The sequence below is a fragment of the Nyctereutes procyonoides genome, unplaced genomic scaffold (genome assembly GCF_905146905.1).
Source record: "Nyctereutes procyonoides isolate TBG_1078 unplaced genomic scaffold, NYPRO_anot_genome, whole genome shotgun sequence".
NCBI classification, from domain to species: domain Eukaryota; kingdom Metazoa; phylum Chordata; class Mammalia; order Carnivora; family Canidae; genus Nyctereutes; species Nyctereutes procyonoides.
In genome coordinates this window covers 60,052,268-60,066,317 of record NW_026575126.1, presented here as the reverse complement: position 1 = coordinate 60,066,317, position 14,050 = coordinate 60,052,268, and the positions used below count along the sequence as shown (strand labels likewise).

At 56.7% G+C, this 14,050-nt stretch overlaps 2 protein-coding genes across 8 annotated transcripts; one reads left to right on the top strand and one right to left on the bottom strand.

Moving 5' to 3' along the window:
* Nucleotides 1–363: 363 nt before the first annotated feature.
* On the top strand, nt 364–8,774 carry INO80E (INO80 complex subunit E). Of its 3 annotated transcripts, none has more exons than XM_055339361.1 (7): nt 364–496; nt 652–722; nt 946–998; nt 3,655–3,733; nt 3,833–3,944; nt 4,322–4,438; nt 8,193–8,774. In XM_055339361.1, exons 1-7 carry the CDS (start codon nt 416–418, stop codon nt 8,412–8,414), a joined length of 735 nt encoding a protein of 244 aa, XP_055195336.1. In that variant the 5' UTR covers nt 364–415; the 3' UTR covers nt 8,415–8,774. The 3 variants fall into 3 exon arrangements, with proteins under 3 accessions (XP_055195336.1, XP_055195338.1, XP_055195337.1); XM_055339363.1 differs by having other exon boundaries at nt 7,497–8,333; XM_055339362.1 differs by lacking the exon at nt 4,322–4,438.
* A 149-nt stretch (nt 8,775–8,923) lies between these two features.
* On the bottom strand, nt 8,924–13,893 carry DOC2A (double C2 domain alpha). 5 transcript variants are annotated; one of them, XM_055339358.1, is made up of 11 exons: nt 13,367–13,462; nt 12,804–13,081; nt 12,350–12,429; nt 12,053–12,127; nt 11,836–11,945; nt 10,215–10,347; nt 10,065–10,124; nt 9,825–9,988; nt 9,616–9,697; nt 9,443–9,539; nt 8,924–9,309 (listed from the first exon to the last, which is right to left on the bottom strand). In XM_055339358.1, exons 1-11 carry the CDS (start codon nt 13,408–13,410, stop codon nt 9,164–9,166), a joined length of 1,269 nt encoding a protein of 422 aa, XP_055195333.1. In that variant the 5' UTR covers nt 13,411–13,462; the 3' UTR covers nt 8,924–9,163. The 5 variants fall into 5 exon arrangements, with proteins under 5 accessions (XP_055195333.1, XP_055195335.1, XP_055195332.1 ...); XM_055339360.1 differs by having other exon boundaries at nt 10,221–10,347; XM_055339357.1 differs by lacking the exon at nt 13,367–13,462 and adding an exon at nt 13,773–13,893 and having other exon boundaries at nt 8,924–9,539.
* Nucleotides 13,894–14,050: the final 157 nt, after the last annotated feature.

The window sequence follows — 14,050 nt, the reverse complement described above, 5'->3', positions numbered from 1 at the left end:
CCGTCCGTGGTCACGGGCACTAAGTTAGGCCGCTGCGATTTCGAAAGACAGATGAAAAAGGATATCCTCGCCTGAAGACTAGGAGTCTCTGGGGGAAAGTCTTGTGGCTTGCGATTTGCTAAGCACAACCAGAATCGGTAAAGGTGCCTCCGGCGTCCGCCATCTTTATGACATCATCGCGTCGATGCGACACCATCTTCAGCGCAGCCCCTGGAAGCAAAGTTCTTTTTCCGGTGTTCCTACCAGGGCAGCCCCTGTGGTTAAGATCCTTGGGCGCGGGGTACGCCGGGAGTTGTAGTCCCGGCGGACACAGCCTTACGGAGTCTCCGGAAGTGGAGGCGTGAGAGGCCGGGCTGTGCAGGCTACGGGTAGCGGGACGCCCGACTCCTGCGGGGCACTGCTCCCGGAGCAGGTCATGAACGGGGCGGCGGACGGCGAAGTGGACTACAAGAAAAAATACCGGAACCTGAAGCGGAAGCTCAAGTTCCTCATCTACGTGAGTGTTGGGGTGGGAGGTTGTGAGGGTTGAGGCCTGGCGCTGGTAGAACCTCAGTTTACCCACGTGTAAAGGGAGCGGAGTGAGCTGTCGCCGGGTTCCCGGCCCCTTTACGGATGGCTGTTGGCTCAGCGTCCACCTTGCCTGTGATACAGGAACACGAGTGCTTCCAGGAGGAGCTGAGGAAGGCGCAGAGGAAGTTGCTGAAGGTGTCCCGGGATAAGAGGTGGGACACGGTGGGGGTGGGGCGGGAGGGCTGCATTCCTGCGGGTGTTGTGGCTCCTGTGGATCTGCATTCGGATCCCATCCTTGGAAGTGGGCCACGAATGCATGGCGCCTGGCTCGGGGCTGATATGGGGATCCAGCGGGCCAGCTAGAAGGGACAGGGTACAGGAGAACATTGCTGAGATGGGAATAAACACTCTTGTTCTCCCTGCCTCTTACCCTAGTTTCCTCCTAGACCGACTTCTGCAGTACGAGAACGTGGATGAAGATTCCTCTGGTGAGCAAGGTCATGAAAAATTGGTGGAGGATGTGGCTCCTAGCAGTTCAGCAAGCTTCCTGGGCCCTTCCTTATAGGCTTCGGAGGCTCATAACATCTCCAGTGGTTCTTAAATCTATTGCTTGTCCTTCACCTCTACCATTCTTTCCCTCAAGCATTTATTGCTTTGCACAGAGGATACAGTGGAATATTCATTCTGGCTGGGAGTAACAGGAAAGCAGAGAAACTAAGAGTTTAGATTTGAAAGGAAAATCAGGGTTGTATGGTGGTGATTGGAGTAGAACAGGGGTTGATAAACTTTTTCTGTAAATGGCCAGGTAAAAAATATTTCCGGCTTTGCCGAACTGTTGCAACTGCCCAGTTCTGCTGTCGTAGTGCAAAAGTAGCCACAGGTGATACGTTAAGTAAACAAGCTTGGGTGTGTTTCAATAAAACTTTATTTATGGATACTGAAATGTGAATTTCCTGAAATTTTCACATGTCATATGTAGTATTTTTTTCTTTGAGTCTACCCCCACCCCAAACCCTTTAAAAACGTAAAACCCATTCTTAGTTTGCAGACCATGCAAAAGCAGATAAAGGAAGCATCAGTAGAGTGCTCAAGAAAAGCCTTTCTCAGGAAGTAATGTTTGAGCTGGGACCTAAATAAGAAGCAGAAACCAGTCTTGTGAAGATACAAGTGAAAGATTACTAGGCAGGGAGAATGACAGAAGCAGATGCCCTGAGGTAAAAATGGGTCAGGTTGCCTGGAGGGCAGAAGGGCTGAAGCATGTAAAGCATGTTTCCAAACTGTGTTTTGAGCCCTGCTTATTATGTCAGACCAAGTCCCCGAATACATACATACTTACAAGACAATTTAATGAAACAATGTTAAGTCATACATAATTAGTTCTGATGGTTTTTAGACCGCTTTTTCCTTTTTTAAAAAATTTATAATGCTGGTTGCAAACCAATACATTGACTTCATGCCCCACCAATGGATCAAGACCCACAGTTTGAAAAAGTGCTAAGGTAGACATTGGTGGTCCTGTTCCAGCGTGGGTTCCTTATAACCCATGGCGCATACAAATCTTTCTCTGTGGTGCCTTTAAACACTAATGTGGAGCCAGGGTCAGCAGCCAGCCAGGATACCTGTTTTTGTAAATAATGTTTTATTGGAACACACAATGGCCATTAGTCTATGTATGATAGGGATGGTAGATGATGGATGAAGTCAGAGAAATAGGCAGGAGCCAGCTTATGTAGGTTGAGACAAATCATTTGGCATACTCTTGTTTTTCATTGCCTGCCTATTCCTTCCCTGAGGTCTTCCAGGTATCTTCCTGCTGGAGGGGGTCTTTAGGACAGGAGCCATGAGAAAAACAGCATGTTCATGGTCAGAGTGGGATAAATCTGAAGAGTGAGAGAGAGCCAGGGACGGAAGCCACCACTTGTATCCTGGAAAAGCCCACAGTCTGGTCAGGGAGACACCCACACATGACACATCTTAGCGCAGTGTGAGGAGAGCCCTGACAAGTGAGAGTTGAGTTTTAGGGAGAGCTAGCAAGTAACTGAGCCTGAGGGATTCTGGAAGACTTCTCAGAATGGTGGTGTTTAATTTGCTTCTTAAAGGATCTGAGCAGAGAAATGGGGTGGCATTTACCCCCGGTACCAGTTATTTGTTAAATGAACGATGAGCCTTCTTGGTAGAAATGCAGAACTGGGAGTTCACTGTCTTTTTAGAGGAAATAGATGGGCATGATGTGAAGGAAGAGTACAGTTTGGTTGGAAGACCGGAAAGGTGGGTTGAGGCCAGATTAAGAAGCACTCCACATGCTTGCAGGCTGTAGAGGATGTCACCAGGAAGGCTGTGATTAGCTTTACATTTAGATCATTCTGGAGTTGGAGTAGACAGTGGATGACAGGAGAAGTGAGATTGCTGAGCTGGTGATTTTGACGTGGTGATGACCTGACCTGGTGGTAGTTGGAACGAGGATAAAGATAGGAGAGAGATGAAGGTAGATGAACAGGACTCGGGATGTGGGAAGTGCAACAGAGGCAGTAGCTGAAGGTTGCTTAGGAGGCGGTCAAGGGGGGATCCCTGGGTGGCGCAGCGGTTTGGCGCCTGCCTTTGGCCCAGGGCGCGATCCTGGAGACCCGGGATCGAATCCCACGTCAGGCTCCCGGTGCATGGAGCCTGCTTCTCCATCTGCCTGTGTCTCTGCCTCTCTCTCCCTCTCTGTGTGACTATCATAAATAAATAAAAAATTAAAAAAAAAAAGCGGTCAAGGAGTCAGAGATGTGGGTTTAAGTCCCAGCTCCTCACCTTACTCTCTGGGCCTCAATGAACTCATCAGGAAAGAGAACGTGATGCCCTCACCTTCCTCCTTGGCTAGTTATGAACACAGGAGCGGTGGTGAACCAGAGCATTCCTGCAGAGCCTGGCACATAGTTAAGTGCTTGACAGACATGTTACGATGGAGGAATCCAGGCAGGAAGTCAGTTGAAAAGGATGTTTTAGGAAGCTGGTGAAGCTGTGAGCCTCCCCCAGAATAGCACATATGTGCCAACTAGGGAGTCAGAGTCCCCGGGGCCCTTCTGTAGAGTTGAGACTCTACTTCTCTGAGGTAAGTTAGAGCCCCCCACCCTCCCTCTGACCAGCCCTCCTGTCTCACAGACTCAGATGCCACTGCATCTTCAGATAACAGCGAGACAGAGGGAACACCCAAGCTGTCGGACACGCCAGCTCCCAAGAGGTGAGAAGAAGCCAACCTTCTTCTCTAGGGGTGGAGTGGGAGTGGACACCTGGCCGTCTGGCTGCCTCTGACCGTCCCCCTCTCCTATCCTTTCTCCAGGAAGAGAAGCCCTCCGCTGGGGGGTGCCCCCTCCCCCTCCAGTCTCTCCCTGCCTCCTTCAACGGGGTTTCCCCTTCAGGCATCCACGGCCCCCTCCCCGTACCTGAGCTCGGTGAGTTGCGGTCATGGGTGGGAAGTGGTAACTGAGCCACCTGGGAGTAAGGTGGGCATTGTTGGCCAGATGGGCCTCAGGGGAAGGCCAACCCAACTCTGGGGACATCTGTCTGGGTGTGGCCAGCAAGCCTCCATTGGAGGGGTGTGAGGTCGGGGCTGCCCACTTCTCTCTGGCTTAGGAATGGGGGACAGGCGCGGCTGAGGAGAGCAGAGCTCAGGACACAGTCCTGCTGCTGTCCCTTCCCCTTCTGTTCTCGGGAGCCACACTCATCACCACCTCTTGTTTTTCCATTCCTCCTCCTGTTTGCGTTTCTTCCCTCTCCCCCACCCCATCTACTCCATTTCCCATCTCCATCCCCCCACTCCTGCCTGCAGCTGGCTTCCCCCCCCTACCCCCCATTCCCTTCTGACTACCTGGCCCTGCAGCTGCCCGAGCCCAGCCCCCTGAGGCCCAAGCGGGAGAAACGGCCCCGCCTGCCCCGGAAACTCAAGGTACCCTGATTGGGGGATGTTAGGGAGGGGCCAGAACGGCAGGAGGACAGCCATGCAAGGGAGGCTCAAGACGGGCTGGGGCCTGTCCAGGAAATTCTAAGGATTGATTTGGGGCTGCTGGGGGCCCAGCCTAGGGCTAGGCACTGAGGGGTGGATCAGAGAAGTCCTAGTCCACAGGCTTGATGTGGAGAAAAATGAGGGACAGGACCAACCTTGCTTGGGACACTCAGAGTGGGGGCCACGCTCCTTGTTCCCAGGTATCCTGTGATGCCAGGCAGCCTTAGAACGGGTGGAGCTATGGGACGTGGACTCCTGTCAAGGCTGCACTAGTTAAAAACCACATGACTTTGAGCAGGTCTCTCTGACCCGCTAGGTCCAGTTCTGCGTCTGTAAATGAGCAATCAAACCATGTGTAACAAGTGTTTCTTTTGCACGTACTATGTACCAGGCACTGTTCTAGGAGATGCAGAGAGATGCAATAGTGAACAAAACACAAAAATCCCCACCTTCACAGAGCTCCCATTCTAGCAAGAGAGTGGAAAATACACAAGATAAGTAGGTGTCAATGCCTAGAAATGGGGCCAGTTAGAGAGATGGGAAGCTCCAGAGTAGATGGGGGCTGGTACTTATGGGTGGATGGTCTAGGACGTTATTTGGTCAGAGGCTTAAAAGAAATGAGAACCAACTACGTGGCTCTCTGAGCAAGTGTTTCGGGGAGAACAAGCAATGCAAAGGCCCTGCGGAAGGTGTGTATTTGCCTTGTTCAAGGACCAGGAAGGAAGCCAGCATGGTTGGAGGGAAGGGTGGGGTGGGTGGTGGGGTGAATAGATCAGAGAAATAACCAAAGGACAAGATCATGAAGAGCCTCCCCAGTGTTGTAAAGGCTGCTTGTAACCTGAAAGAAACAGGGAGCCATTGCAAAAGGTTGGGCAGAGGGGAGTCGACTCAGATTTATGGGATTCCCTGCTGTGTGAATAGACTGAGGAGGGCTGGGTCAGGATGGAAGTGGGGAGGCCTCAGGAAGCTCCTGCATGAAGCAACTAGAACTGCTGAAAAGTAGCTGGCAGATCAGTTTCGAAGATGGGAGCAGTGGGAAGACCAGCAAAGCCAGGGTTTGGGGCCCGAGCAACTGAAAAAGTGTATTAGCCTTTCTCTGAGACAGGGAGGTCTGGGAGGAGCATCTCTGCAAGGGAAGACGGAGTTTGGACATACTGAGATGCTGTCTGGAAATGCCAGTGAGACAACAGGAGAACGTGAGCCTGGGGCTCGTGGGGTGCACGTTTTGAAATCCTCAGCATGGAGGCGGGTGTGATTGTTGGGGGAGATCGTACATGGAGAAGGAATGAGCCCCAGGAGCAATGAGGACACAGAAAGCACATTGCCCTTCTAACTCTGAGTCAAAGTGGGATTGGGACTAGACAAGACAGCTTTCAAATTGGGTAGATTATAAACACAAGGCACTGCAGCCAAAAGCAAAGTAGGAGGTCACGTTTGTGGTAGTTAGGAGTGTGGGTTCTGGAGCTCAGATCCCAGCTCCCCCTCTTACTCTATATGTGACCTTGGCCCTTGAACGTGAAAAGTGGGTAGATAATGGGTGATAATGCTAGCCCTGTGCTCTCCTTGGCAGGAGTTTTGCTTTTGGCCTGTAGAGCAGGATGGTACAGAAGGCAAGGGTCAGTGAAGCCTGAGCAGATGGGTAGAGGTGTAGTGTGAGTGAGGTTTTCTGAGTTGCAGGGTCCTGACATAGAGGTGATGGGGAGCTGAGAAGTGACCATAGAGGAGAGAGAAGATTGGTTGAGAGAGGGCCCCGGATCAGCTGCTATGGTGGAGGAGGTAAATCTGAGAAGGCCTCAAAGAAGAGGTAACATTTGAGGCCAGGAGAAGTGAGATTTGGAAATTGCAGACCGAGCAAAAGTGGAAGGAACACAAGGATGTCACAGAAGTATTGTTGAGGCTGATGCAGGAGTGAGAAAGGAGGACATCAGAAAAAAACATCAGGTGAGGTGGGATCACAGAAGGCCTGGGTGCCTGGAGCCAGGATGTCCTGTATAGGGGTAGGAGTAACTGAAATTTCCGGATTAGTCTGAGGAGACAAGGGCCAGCCATGAAGACCGGAACAGGTCAGGTAAGGGCCTGGGCCCCAGTCAGACAGAGTAGGTTTGAGTCCTGGCTCTTCCATGAGCTCCCCATGTGACCTTGGGCAAGTCATTTCACCCTCTGAGCCCTGGCTTGCTTTTTCGTTCAGGGCAGGGGTGGGGCTCACTGTAGGATAACATGAGTCAAGAGAGAGGAAACACATAGCCCAGTGCCTGGTCCCTAGTAAGCTGTGGATAAACAGGAGCTGCTCTCAGTCCCAGAGGCCACTGAGGAAGACCGTGCAGAGGTGAGACGTAGGGACTAGGATGGGATGGAAAGGTGGCAGCCAGAGGAGCGGGGGGCTGTCCTCATGACACTGGGCCTCCTGTCTGTCACCAGTCCTGGGCAACTCCTGTACCCTGAGCCCTTGACCAGGAGAGACAAGCCCACTCTGACACCCCCTCCCAGGACACAGCAGGCCTGGAAGCTCCTGAAGAGGCAGAAATCAGCTATGAGGGCCGATGGAGTGAAAGCAATCCCAGGGCCACTGTAAAGGCACACAAGTGCTCCTGCCACCCCGACCTGGGGCCAGATGGGACACTGCTCCGGGGGGGCCGGGGAGGGCACCCGTGGACCTGTGCCTAGAAAGTCTCCATTTGCAAGTCTCAGGTTCCACCTCTGACCACCCCCACCCCCCCCTCAGGGCAGTCAGAATGGTCAGAGATCAGGAATGGACATCACCCAGCACATAGCAGGTGCTCACAGTTGTGCCCACAGAGCTCTCTGTGGGGAGAACTCCTGGCAGGGGGCGGGGGCCAGATGCTTGGGCAGGACAGAGGACACTCCCCAGCCTCAGAGGACACAGCAGGGCATTTGGTAAATAGAAAAGGACACTTGAGATGGAGGGACTGGCCTATTCTCAGGCATTCCTTACCGCCTGTCCCTGGAGTAGAGGAATGACGTGCTCAGGTTTGTGTTTTAGAGAGCTCACTCTGGCTGCAGTGTGGAGGAGGAACTGGCTCTGGGAGAGGCTGAAGGCAGGGAGTCCAGTTAGGAGGCTGGTACCGTGGTAGCCCAGGTGAGCTGAGAGGAGGGCCTGGCCCAGGCCAGTGGCTGCGGGGATCCCAAAGAGGGGCCCGTCCAAGGTTTAAGAGGTAGTAGCCTCACACGGCGGGGGGCAAAGACCTAGGACCCCCTCCACCTAACCAGTGAGTCCCAAAGTAGGAGGGAGATGAGGCCAGTGCTGCCAAATGGGGTCTGAGGTGCTCAGGGGCAGGCCGGCAGGCGCTGCAGGCTGCCTCTGACTGGCTCTAAGTGCTATCACAGGGGCAGCCAAGGTGCATCCCTGGAGAGGGCAGGGCCTGGCCTTCTCCTCCTGGTTCCCATAAGACTACCACCACCACCACCACCACCACCACCACCACCACCCCCACCACCCTCATCACTGCCTCCATCACTACCCCTCACCTGCAGGCACTTGCTGGGTTGAGACTCCAGGGGCTAAGGTGAGGCAGGCCCCCCCAATTCCAGCACTGGCTGGCTCAGCTGTGTCCACTCCCCCGGCATGAGCCTTTGCCCCCTACCTGCCCCCAGAACTGCCTGCAGAGGCCCCACCAGCCTTCTGGAGGTCCAGTGCCTCCCTGACAAGCCCTCCCTGTGTTTCTTCCCCCTGCTGCAGATGGCGGTGGGACCCCCCGACTGCCCTGTGGGAGGGCCGCTGACCTTCCCGGGCCGGGGTTCCGGGGCTGGGGTGGGGGCAGCCCTGGCCCCACTGCCTCCACCCAAGATGCCCCCCCCAACCATCCTGAGCGCCGTCCCTCGGCAGATGTTCAGCGACGCGGGCAGCGGGGACGATGCCCTGGATGGGGACGATGACCTGGTGATCGACATCCCGGAGTGACCCGCCCCCCTGTGGCTGAGCCCCTGCCCCTCGCCCGACGCCAGCACACACAAGCCCCCCAGCTTCCGCAGAGACGTTTATTGACGCCCAGTTGCCATGCCGCGGCCACTGACACAATCAGAAAAGGCGTAAACATGCACGAATGTCCCCTGGAAGGTGGGTCCCCACTGGGGAGGGGGGCCCTCCCATCTGGGCCCCATCCAGGGGACAGTTAGTTAAATGAGTGGCCAGGAGCATCTGCCGCCTCTCAGAGAGGCGGAGACCCCATAGTGGTCCCCCCATTCAAAAGGGCAGCTGTACAGGGCTAGGTTGGTTGGTTTTTAACGAAGATTCTGTATTAAAGGAGTGGCTCTTTTTTTTTGTTTTTGTTTTTTTTTGTCCTTCTCTCTTTTGGAAACATTCTCCTCCTCCAAACCCCTCCTAATCCGACCTCCTCCCTGTGGGCTGAGGGGGACGACGGGGCAGCCTGGAGAGGCAGGAGAGGAGCCAGCAGCCCCCTGCGGGTGTGCACAGGATGGGTGTTTGCATATTTGCATGGTAGCAGTCAGGCAGGAGGAAGTTTGCATATGTGAATATAGATCTTCACGGTCCCTCACAAGAAGACAGACCCACGGTTACGGGGACTCTCACAAAATAAGACAGGTAGTGGGGGCGGGGCATCTACCCCGTGTAAACGTGCAACACACTCGTGCGAAGGTCGGGTACTGGACCCGGCCCGAGGGGCCTGTGCAGGGCAGGTGCGGTCCCACTCAGGCTGAGGGCAGGGCCCCAGCCGCTGGGGGCAGCTCGCTGGTCAGGGTGTGCCAGCGTTCCAGGGCTGCGTCCGGCTGCTGCAGACAGTCGCTCCAGTGCTTCCGGGCCTCGCCCCGGGCCCCAGGTCCCAGGGACACGCCACCTGGGAAGGAGGAAGGGGTGGGCAAAATCGGGGCCCATCTCACTGCCAATATGCCCACCTCTCCAACCCCCTCCAACACCACCACCCACCCCCCATCCATCAGTACCACCCAGCAGGCAGGCTCCTCCCTCACCGATGAAGTCATTGGATTTTCCGATGTCATAGTCCCAGACTGTGACTTCCAGAGTCTTGGTGGCCAGAGCAGAGAGTTCCATCTCATAGAAGAAGTCCTGAGATGGAACAGCCATAGCTTCTATGAGGCCCTGCCCCCAGCACCCCTCAATTTCTGGGCCCTGCCTTGCTTACCTCATTAAATTCCGGATTGAGAGTCTTCTTCTTCACACATGTTTTGTGCTTGGATTTCTTATCCACATCAGGCCTCAAGTACCTGCGGGGGAGGGGGGGGTGGGGTAGTGGAGTGGGGCAGTTAGGGACAGATCAGGCCCCAGAGGAAGATGGCACAGAGGTCAGGCTGGGGGGAGGGGGAGGAAAGAGGGAGGATGGGCTGGGCTCACGTCTTGACGTAGGGGTCGGAGTAGCCATTGACGTCCATGGCGGCCAGGTGGGCACAGCGCACAATGCCCACCAGCAGACCCCGGCGCCGAGAGCTGTAGCTGAGACTCAGTAGGATGCGCCCACGCTCTTCCAGCAGCCCAGGCCCCTGCTCGGCCTGCTCCAGCTGTGGGGCAGACTTAGGGGTCAGCCTGCATCCTTGCCACCTCCCACCCAGATGTGGTCCCTCTGAGGTACCTCACCTCCTTCAGGTAACAGGAGATGCCCCTCAGGGCCGCTGACATGGAGGATGGTGAAGCCAACTGAGGAGGTGAAGAGAAGATTCTGGAAACCTGGTCTCCCTGGGGCTGCCCCCCCCACACACCCCACCTGCAGCACCCCACCAGCCTCACACAGACCGGGACCTGGCGCTCAAGGCAAATGTTAAAATGTTTCTTCTGTGAAGGCTTGAGGCGGCGGAGGGGTACTCGGATCTCCCCGATGAATTCATTGTGGCTCAGCTTGTCCTCATCACAGACGGAGATCCTGGCGGGGAATTATAGGGTCAGGGCCCCCTGGCATGCCTGAGCCTGCTCCCCTGTGGGAGAAAGGTCCTCCAACTGAACTTAGCACCTGAAGCCTATCCTAGCTCTGCCCCAAACACTCTACGCCTCACCTGTCTCACGGGCTGTGTGGTGGGCACCCGGCCTGGAGCTGAGGAGGAGTGAGAAGGACGCTGTGATTTGCCCTGTTCCCCTGGCCCTCCCTCTCCAGCTGTCCAGGCCATCCTGGGTCCGTCAGGACCTGCGCTGCTCCTTCAGGAGGCCCTCACAAAGCCCGAGCACCAGCACCCTCTGGAGCCTCCATTCAGAGCCTGGGGATTGGAGCCAACTGAACAATGTGCCCAGAGCACACATTGGTGGGTGTGGGTCAGATCCTGTGAGCAAGGGCTAGAAGCGCCTTGAGGAGCCTTGGCCAGTCACACGAGGATCCCACACCTCTGGCACTCCTGGCCTTGGCTGCATGCAGCAGGGAACCAGCCTGGGAGACACACAGGAGCCCAGCAAGAAAGAAATGATTTTTAGTTCTCTTCATCCCTTCCTGCAGCTCCTGGTGCTTCCATTGTGACACTCAAGCTATGTCACAGGGGAGTAATTATCTTCCACTTCTGGCACCTACTAGCTTCCTGTGTGACTTTGGCCAAGTCATCTCCCTATGCCTCAATTCCCATCCATAAAATGGAGATAGGAGTACCCACCTCCATCAACTGCCAGGATCAAGAGAAATAGATGTAAAGAGGCAGAGCCCAGCGCTGGGCACCCGTGAGTACTCAGCTACTCAGGCCTAATGCTCTCACATCAGAAAGGTGGGCCAGACTTTCTGCCTCACTACCAGCAGGGTGACCTCCAAAACACAACCCTGACGATGCCCCTGTCCCCGTGCGAGCCCTCCCCCACTTTCCCCATCGCCAAGAACACAGCTAAAGCCCTGGGTTATGGTGCCCATCACTCCAGTCTCTGGTCTCCAGTCAGGGACTACAGCCCCCACAGCTCCACCTCCTGGGATGATGGAGCACGTTTCCTTCACTCCTTAGCACTGCATGTTAGGGGGGCAAAGGCAACAGAATGGGCAGACATGTCAGGGCTCTGAGGAGGGCTCTCAGAGACCAGGGAAAGCTTCCAAGAGGAGGCACAGCCTCAAGTATTGAATGAATGGTATTTAGGCTGGCCAAGAGAGGGGGGCACTTTCCGTGGAAGAAATATAACAGGCAAAGGTCAGGCTGATTGAACCTGGTCAGTCTGAAGAAGTCAGTCCTCTGCTGGAGCAGCAGTAGGAGGAAATGTTTGGGGGGCAGGAATGCCAGGGAAACATTTTGGCTTCCTGCCAAAGGGGATGGGGAGCCAGTGATTATTCTTGAGCATCTGAGAAGGGCTTAATGGGAAGCAGATCAACCAACCAAAGAAGGTGCCAAAAAGAGCTCTCAGAGGAGGTACTGACTGGAATCCTCAGGAACAGGGAGAATGGAGCCCTCACCTGAGCACCTTGTGGGTGATATCATCATCCGTGATCCCACTGTATGTCAGGTCCTCATTCCAGACAGGATTCAGTGTGTTCCTCTGAGTCTTAGTTTTTAGCTTATTGGCCTGAGGTGTGGGGATGAAGATTCTCAATATATGTCCCCCAGACATACAGAGCCTGAGGGCAGGGGAAGGGTGGGGACAGACCCACCAGCTGGGTCAGAGGCTATTACCTTGCAGGCTCCAGGCAGCAGGTGCAGCTTGACGTAGGGGTCAGCAAGGCCATTGAAATCCATGGGCTTGAGGCCCTGCAGAGGACAGAAGGAAAGAGGGCTGCAAGCTCCCAGCCCTGCTGCCTGCCTCCCTCCCTCCCTCTGCAGAGTGGATCCTTGGGGTGTGGAGAGTCAAGAAGAGGGGTGCTGGGGGACAAGGGTCAGGGGAAGGAGGACAGGTCCAAACCGGACACCTGGAACCCACCCCCAGGGTGGGAGGCACACAGGCCCGGAGCTGGGGAGGCAGGGAGTGCCCACCTTGGCCCTGAGAATACTACAGTGCAGAGTGCAGGAGGCCTGGTCGTAGAGAAGGTCGAACTCCAGCATGCCCAGGGCGGCTGGCGAAGAGGGAAGAGATAGCGTGAGTCCTGAGTTGGTGTGTAAGGCAGGTGTGTGAGAGACCACCGGGCAGGCCGGCTGTGGAGCCTGTGGTGCTGGCAGGTGAAGGTGTGTGCCTGTCGGCAGTGGCTGTCAGCCTGCGAGCCTGTGTGCCAGTGTCTGGGTCCCTGGCTGGGCCGCAACTGGGGCTGTGTGGGTGGCTGAGTGTCTCAGCAGAAATATTGAATATTGAGCCTTTCTGAAACTGTAATCTCCGCCCCGACTGCAGCTGAGGTGGCAGTGCCCGCCTCCCCCAACACGGCGCCCAGCAGAGCCCCGGGCCCCAAAGCCCCCATTCAGCCCCGGGGCCCTCCATCCAAGCCCCCAGACTCACTGGTATCATCCGAGTCGTAACTGTCCACCTCAGCTCCGTCCTCGGGTGTGGTGGCCCCAAGGAGGGCTGCAGGCGGGGCCAGGGCCAGGGGCGCCAGCCGAGCAGGGGCCTCCCTGAGATCTCTGCCCCCGCCTTCTGGTCCCAGTGCCCGGCGGGGGAAGTAGTCAGAGATCTGCCGGATGGGCCGGATGGGTCCGGGGCACACGTTGATGGCCATGTGCTCCTGGATGTTGATGGTCATGCGGTCGCCCCTGCGGCCCCTCATGCAGCACCCCTGGCTGCGAAAAGGACGAGAGGGAGGTCCCAGAGAGCGTGAGCCCCAGGTGGATTCTTCATACCTGCCGGCTGCTGGCAGACGGCCAGGAGGCCACCTCCCCAGCTGGTGGGGCCCTCCTGCGCTTCCCTGCCCAGGTGTCAAGGGAGAAGGTGGCCTGTACCAGCCCGCAGGCAGACAGGAAGCCTGGGCCCCCCAGACCCCCGGCTTTGCTCCCCCACCCCCCCGCCGGGCTGCCAGCCCACTCCCCCTGGCAGGTCCTAGCTCCACCTCAGCCGTGCCCACATACCTTTGGATGGTCCCAGTGTCATCTTTCCGGCTCCTGGCCCTCATCCCGGGATGCCCTCCGCCCCTGGAGTCCTGCCTCCCTCGGTAGCAGCCCCACAGGCGCTGTCCATCCCTCTGCACCAGGCGCTTGTCTGGCCCAGGGGGTACGCACCCCTCTACGCTTTCCCTGCCCACTGTCCTTCATGCAGCCGCGGGATCTGCCCGCCTGCCTGACTGGCGCCCCTGCCCTGCAGCCCAACGCGGGGACCCCTGCCTCAGATGCCTCCTCCTGAGACCGGCCCTGAGACCGGCAATTCAAGACGAGCCAGAAATTGCAGCCTCCAGGGAGCTAAACACCCCGTGGGCACACAGGCTAACACGCACACTCGCCCTCACCCTCACGCCCCCGGCGGCCCAGCCCTCTGCACCTGTGTCTCTGCCTCCAACAGGTGCCCAAGCACTGGGGGGACGGCGGGGACGGGCTGGGCGGTGGCGGCCGGCGATTCCCGGGGCGGCCAGCGAGAAGAGCTCGGAGTCCGGCGGTGAGAGTCGAGAGGGAGGGAGGGTGAGCAGGAGAAAGTGCGGGGAGGAGGGGGTGAGCGAGGTGGAGGCAAGGATGCAGCCGGCGCAGGCGGCAGGGGGCGGGGAGGGGCGGCCGGAGGCTGGGGAGGGGGCGGGACTCTCCCGCCCGCGCCCGCCGGGCACA